The sequence below is a fragment of the Carlito syrichta genome, unplaced genomic scaffold (genome assembly GCF_000164805.1).
Source record: "Carlito syrichta isolate Samal-C Ts95f unplaced genomic scaffold, Tarsius_syrichta-2.0.1 Scaffold315639, whole genome shotgun sequence".
Taxonomy (NCBI): Eukaryota; Metazoa; Chordata; class Mammalia; order Primates; family Tarsiidae; genus Carlito; species Carlito syrichta.
This window is the reverse complement of record NW_007259735.1, coordinates 340,561-347,789: the sequence shown is the minus strand read 5'-3', so window position 1 is coordinate 347,789 and position 7,229 is coordinate 340,561. Positions and strand designations below refer to the sequence as shown.

The 7,229-nt window shown below is 42.3% G+C and overlaps 1 protein-coding gene across 2 annotated transcripts; it reads left to right on the top strand.

Moving 5' to 3' along the window:
- The first annotated feature begins 363 nt into the window (after nt 1–363).
- Nucleotides 364–6,747, top strand: RSRP1 (arginine and serine rich protein 1). Of its 2 annotated transcripts, none has more exons than XR_002481270.1 (5): nt 364–484; nt 738–1,301; nt 3,499–3,650; nt 4,041–4,939; nt 6,305–6,470. XR_002481270.1 is itself a non-coding variant. In XM_008073066.1 (5 exons), the coding sequence occupies exons 2-5, from the start codon at nt 797–799 to the stop codon at nt 6,419–6,421; spliced, it is 858 nt and encodes a 285-aa protein (XP_008071257.1). In that variant the 5' UTR covers nt 364–484; nt 738–796; the 3' UTR covers nt 6,422–6,747. The 2 variants fall into 2 exon arrangements, 1 of the variants encoding a protein (XP_008071257.1); XM_008073066.1 differs by having other exon boundaries at nt 4,856–4,939; nt 6,305–6,747.
- The last annotated feature ends 482 nt before the right edge of the window (nt 6,748–7,229 follow it).

Below are 7,229 nucleotides of genomic sequence, written 5' to 3'. Positions count from 1 at the left end.
GGCTGCGGAGAGCCATCATCGTGCCACTGCATTCCAGCCTGGGTGACGGAGCAAAACCCTGACTCAAAAACAAAACAAAACAACCAAAAACAAACAACCCCCCCACCAGATATGGGTCACAGGACACACAAGGTACCAACCCTGTCCCCCGGAGGCCGGCCGCGCATGCGTATTCTGGTGACGTCTGCGCGAGGCCGAGGGCCGGACTCGGGGAGGGCGGAGCCAGAGCAGCGGTTGGGCGAGAGGAGAGCCACGCCCGCCGCGCCGCCGTTTCTGCGCATGCGCCGGGAGTCAGCTTTTGGTATTTTCGACGCGTCAGCGGACGTGCGACTCAGTTCGCGTCCGGGCGTCGGAGGCGGAGGTGGTGAGGATTCGCTCTTCCAGAGAAGGCGCGAAAAGCCCCCTCCTCTTCGTCCTAAGCTTCGGCGGGAAAGCATCCGTTGATCTTTTCTCTCCGTCTTGAGGGAGGCGTCGGCGGCTTGCGGTCAGTCTTCTGGTGACTGGACGTCCCCGCAGTTCTCTCTGGAGGGGCTGGCAGGGAAAGTGCGGGGCCCCGCGCCGCGGAGACGGGGCGTTTGGCATCGGGGCCGCGGCCTCACGGCGCTCGGTGCAGCGTTGGGGACTCCGTTGGTCTCCTGGCGGGCGCCGCCCGCGTCCTGACTCCCGCCCGCTCGACCGCGGCTTCCGGGGCGCGGCACCCACTTCCGGCCTTGACTTGTTTTTCTCTCGCGTCTTAGGCAGTCTTGAGTTTCCGGGAAGGACTCTTTCTGAGGAAAGGCTAACGCCGCAGGCGGAGATGTCCAACTACGTGAACGACTTGTGGCCGGGCTCGCCGCAGAAGGACTCGCCCTCGACGTCCGGCTCGGGCCGTTCCAGCCGCCTGTCGTCGTGGTCTAGGAGCCGCTCTTCTTCCAGGAGCTCTCGGCCATATCCCCGCTTCTCCAGCCGGTCCTCGTCTAGGAGCCGCAGCCGGCACCGGAGGAGCAGGTCCAGGTCTCGTTCCAGACGGCGCCACCAGCGGAAGTACAGGCGCTACTCGCGGTCCTATTCGCGGAGCCGGTCGCCGCCCCGCAGCCGCCGCTACCGGGAGAGGCGCTCTGGGTCGTCCCGGAGGTACTACCGGTCGCGTAGCAGGTCGCGCTCTCGGGGACGGTGGCACTCCCGAAGGGCCTCCGCGATCACGCGGGTGCGGCGCTTCCACGGCTTCGGTCGCACGGTGTACCCGGGGGAACACAGCCGGTGGAGGGTCAGATCCAGGACCAGGTCGCGCAGCAAAACCCCCTTTCGCTTGAGTGAAAAAGGTGGGTTATTTGTCGTTAAGAGAGGCGCAGTTACCTTCCGTTGTTTACCTTTTTACATGTAGGGCGATAGTGTCTGACTAGGGAACCGAAGTTGCCGTGTGGGTTCAGTGTCAGTTCCTTTGGTGCCCTAAGTCTTTTGCTGGGGGAGGGGGCGGGCTCCATGTTATAGTTAAAACTACAGGGACTGGTAGGTAGCGTGTGTGTCGGAGACCGGCTCCGACCGAGGAGGGTTGCGCCTGAATCGGGGAATCAGGAAACGGCGAAGAAGAAACAACTCTGAGGCAGTTCTTCTGGGTCAGGTCTGGCCAAGACCGTTCCAACTTTTATTCAAACTCTCTCCAGCTTATATACCATTTTCTATAACTTCCGGCAGAGAAACAATCATCTGCCGGGGCTTACAAATCTCATGATGCATATCGTACTTCAAAGAATTGTACATTAAGGTAACAAATGCTTAATTCTTACATTAGTTTCACAAACTGTTCCTCAAAATCATTCAATGTATAACCTTAAACTTCAAGGCTATTATTCTTATTATTAACGTATGACCTTACATTTTCTATTAACCTTTCCATGATCTCATAAATCATATTCTCATACTGTTTCTTAAATCCTAATCCCAAATCACCCAACTATAACCATAACTCATCATTCTAACTATTCTCAAAACAAACCAATTATATGTTTGTTTATTAATTATACAAATGCTACATTCTTATCCTAAAAATACACTAAAAACAATTTTATAAACTTTTAATCATATCCTTAAACCTTAACTATATTATTATAACTCTTTTATCACTACAAACTACACATTTATTCTTTTCTAATGTTAAAACATCTTAAACTTATCAAACTATTTTTAAAACCTATTTCCTTACAAGCTTGCGCATGTCTATTGTGTAAAAGATCCCATGGCCGTAATTACTTGCTAACCAGTCTGGCTTGAGACAGAAACTGTTTGTAATGAGGGAGTTTCGGTATGCAGCCTGTTCTTCTATATCAATACACCTAGCTAAAATCAAAGCTGTAATTAAAAAGGTTTCGGTACACTAACCAACAGTCTAGAATTAGCTTCTCAAAATAACTTCTGGGAAAAAGAAACCTAGCTTCTCAAAGAAAGACTAAAACATTTTTAAGTATTATTCTCACTATTAAGTCTTTTATATATTTTAACCATGTCCAATTAACTCAAGGTTTTATTTGAAGTTTTTATTAACAGATCAAAAATCTTATTATGATTTCGAGCATGCTTTCTTAAAGAAACAGTCCGTCAAACAGGATCCTTGGGGCCTTGCCTCCAACATGGCCACTATATGCTAGAGCCTTTCTCTTAGCCAGCGTATTTTCCATGGGGCTTTTGCCTCCGTCATGGTCGCTATATGCCAGAGTTCTCCTAGCCAGCGTTTTTCCTATTTTCAGGCGCTCTGTGATTTGTTTCTTCAAGATTTGCAGCCCCCAACATAAGTGGACAGCTTTCTTTTTGTTTATGGTCAACTACGGTTGTTAGATGACTTTTGGTGGAGGAATGCTCTTCCTAGTGACTGACTGTTGCTAGTGGACTATTTTAAATGTTGCCACTTAGTTTAAGCTTCAAAATTAACTGTTGCATGGGAAGAACTGTATCAAAACAAGCCGTTTAAAAGTTTTAACTGTATTGAACAAAATCGAATCCAGTGTTTTTTAAAAAGTGGCATGGTATCCTTAGGGATCATGGAATAGGGTTCAAAAAAAGCTTAAGAAGTCAGAATGTAGACTAATGTATTGATGTTGGTTTTGTGGTTGTGATAATTGTACCATATATAGAGTCTGTTGCATAAAACCCTGTTTGGAAAATAAGTTAAGGCCTTTGGTTAGGAAAATTGAAAACTGATAGTTGAGATAACTTAGGAATGTTTATTTTTCTCAGGTGAGGTTTGTTTCAGTGAGTAAAGTAATACAGCCCCTCAGTTTATGTGCAAACTCTTGTATACTTTGGGTTTCCGATGTCTCAAATACTATAGTATTTTCAAGTAGTGTTTGGTTTGAAAAAAAAAGTTATGTAAGTGGACCTAGTGCCTAAAACCTGTGTTCAAGGGTCAAAGAAACTTAATGTATTTGTTTTACTTAAAGCCATAATATATAAGCTTGTTTTGTTATTTTGAGTCCTCTTGGAGAAATACTACTGGATTAATAAGTATCTAAAAATTTTTTTTAGATCGAATGGAGCTGTTAGAGATAGCAAAAGCCAACGCAGCGAAAGCTTTGGGAACAACCAAGATTGACTTGCCAGCTAGTCTCAGAACTGTTCCTGCAGCTAAAGAAACAAGCCATAGAACAGCTGTACCAAATAACGGTGCAGAATCTGAAGTAAGTATTCTGGGTTTGTAAAAATCTTCAGAAGGCTAGTCAGAAAGATCCGATTAGCCATTTTTTGTTTATCTTAGCCTATATTCTTCGAAAGGCTAGTTCTATATATAATTTCCTAAAATCAAAATAGCAGATCTGACTACAGTAGGCAAAATCACGCCCATGGAAATGGGAGAGTAATGAACTTCATTTTCATTTGAGACTGCTCTTTCATAGCACTGTTAATAAGATGTAGCTTGTATTTTGGTGATTTTCATCATCAAATTTGTCAACTCTAGTCTTAATCTTTACGGAGTGTTTATTTGTAGCTTCCATTTGCAGCATTATGTTCCCTCAAATTCTGTACTCAACATACAGTATTAGTTTATCTGCTTTATTTCTGTCTTATAGAAATCATGAATGGGGTCTCCAGACATTGATGAAGAAAATCTGTTGGTAATTGATACATGGGCTAAAGCATCAGAAGTTTAATGTGAAGTTTACTTTCATACACTGAAAGCTTAGTTTTTTCGTTGGTACATACATGTGCATGCTAGAATTTGGGGCAGGTACTATTTTCTTAAGGTACTTAAGGTACTAAAAACAATTTTTAAGTTAAGCAAAGGTACACTTTGTAATGGTGGGGCATCTGTGATATAGATGTCCTTTTTATAATATATGCAATATATTCCAGATGTTTTGAGAGATTACAGAAGAGGAGGCCTGCTTCACTTGCAGATAAGTTTGTTACAATTCTCCAGAAATTTGCAGGATGTGCATTCTCAAATTACACCATACTTTTAGATTACAGAGATGCCATATTTAAGTGAAACTATCATTGGGACCCAGATACGGGTTTGTTTACTGTCAGTAGACAAGTAAGATCTTCATTGAATTGTTAAGATGATTAGGTGCCCAGTTGGCAAATGCCTTAGTTCTTTGAAACTAGATATTTTCTGGTATGACTTCACTTTCAAAGTTATTTGAATTTGAGGCATGGGAATAAAATAATTATGAGAAGAGTGTCTTAAGCTCATATTGCACCAATTTTGTAAGGGGGAAAAGTCAACAGTTCCATGTTACTTAGGCTATTAACTATATGGTTAGATCCAATTTGATTTGTGTGTCTACAACTAAGTTTGTGTATAATTATACTGCATTTTATATAGTCCGTAAAATAAGCCTGGGGTATTTTTTTTTAATTATACTTTTACTTGTCTGTCTAGCTGTTGGGAAAGCTAACAGAAGATGGAACTAAAAATCCCAGTGACAAATCTTCCCAGCAAAAAAGCATAGCATTTAGCTCTAACGTAAGTATATCCAAGCATTGATCACTCACAAATTGGATATAGGAGATAATTGTATTAAGTAGGCATTTCTTCTTGTTTTATCTCTGTGGTGATAATTTGGGGCTCACTGAGATTCTTTGTAAATTGAACTAATATCTTTGATATTTGTACCATTTTGCAAGTGACCATTATAATGGGCTTCTGCTGTTATCACACACTCAGTTTCAATTTTTTGCCATTCTTGTAAGTATTTTTTTGAGTTGGAGCCTCACTCTGTCGCCCAGACTGGAGTGCAGTGGCCACTCCCGGCCACCGCAGCCTTGCCTGCTGGGCTCCGGCGATCCTTCCGTCTCAGCCTTCCGAGTAGCTGGAACTACAGGCACGCGCTACCACACCCAGCTAATTTTTGATTTATTGTAGAGATGAGGTCTCGCCAAGTTTCCCAGGCAGGTCTCGAACCCGTGGGCTCAGGCAATCCATTCACTTAAGTCTCCCAAAGGTGCGGGATTATAGGCGGAGCCGCCGAGCCCGGCTAGTATCTTGTTTTTAAGGAGAAATCTCAGAATACTCTTTAATCAGAATGTTTTAAAATCAAGGGTTTTAAAAAAAACACTTGAAAAGAATTTTTTGGCCAGGCGCAGTGGCTCATGCCTGTAATCCCAGCACTTTGGGAGGCAGAGACGAGAGGATTGCCTGAGCTCAGGGGTTCAAAACAAGCCTAAGCAACATGGTGAGACCACCTCATCTCTACAATAAAAAAATCAGCCAGGCATGGCGATGCATCCCTGTGGTTCCAGCTACTTTGAAGACTGAGGCGGAAGGATTGCCTGAGCCCAGCAGGTCAAGACTACAATGACTGAGTGTGCCACTGCATTCCAGCCTGGGTGACAGTGAGACTCAAAAAAAATTTTTTTTTAATTAAGAACTCAAAAAGCAAGACTTCAACACTATCATACCACATGTGTATGTCTGATTCCCCCTCCACCCACTTTTTAGGCTTGACACTTTTAATAAAGCTACTGATTAGGTCCACATTGTGCATTTGGTTGATAGTGTTTCTTAAGTCTTGTAAATAGAATTATTTACTTTTTGTGTGTGTGTTGGAGTCTCATTCTGTCGCCCTGGCTGGAGTGCAGTGGCTCAGTAGCTGGAACTACAGGCACGCACCACCACACCCGGCTACTTTTTTGACTTACTGTAAAGATAAGGTCTCACCAAGTTGGCCAAGCTGGTCTTGACACCCTGGACTCAGGCAATCCTATCACCTCCACCTCCCAAAGTGCTGGAATTACAGGCGTGAGCCACCATGCCTAGCTGAATTATTTTTTTGTGAAATGCAAATATATGTATATGTTTGGGAAACTGACTTAATTTTTTCTCTTACAGAATTCTGTAGCAAAGCCAATACAGAAATCAGCTAAAGCTGCTGCGGAAGGGACATCTTCAGGACCATTAAAAATAGATCTGAAAAAAAGTCCATATGGACTGTGGATACCTATCTAAAAGAAGAAACCTAATAGCTAAGTTTGCATGAAACTGCACTTTATTGCAAGATTGTGTTTCTAGCATTATTCTATCCCCTTGAATCATTTAGCTATTGATTGTTGCATTTTTAAGCCAGCACAAAAATATGTAGATACTTACTATTCAGATATTAACATTTTAGGTTTCTTTTGCAGATAATGAGGTAGCACAAAAGGACCAAAGGTTACATACAGGTGGGAGTCTTGTATATATACTTGTAAATATTGTATATCAGTTTAGACACAGTAATTGGACTGTGTGTTTTGTATATTTATTAATAAATTTCTTATTTTTATTAGTCTTCATTGTGTGCCTATTACCTCAATGGATATTTATTTATTTATGGGTATTTATTATAGAAACATAGTAGGCATTTCCTGTTTTTTGCTAATCTCAACTTTAAGTTCATGGATCTACAACATAGGGCTCACTGGGAATTTGAGAAATGCTAAGTCTCAGGTCACCATCTTAGACCCTACTGGATTGGAAACAGAATCTTAACAATATTACCAGTTAATGTGGACAACTTATTAAAACTTGAGAAGTTAGCCTTAAAAATTTATGAAATATTGGACTTTAGGGCAGGAAACTCAGCCAGAAAGTGGTGCTACATTAAGCTGTAAAATCTGAGCTGTAGTTTGTCTTTATTGTGCTTTAAGAAATACTCTAAATCTTAAATATTGTTAATGCTATTATAGCTGTGAAGGACCTTTACTAAGCACATAATTCTTGAAGTGAATATTCCACTCTACGATGAACTGGAAGATCTCGACAGCTTGTCTAAATA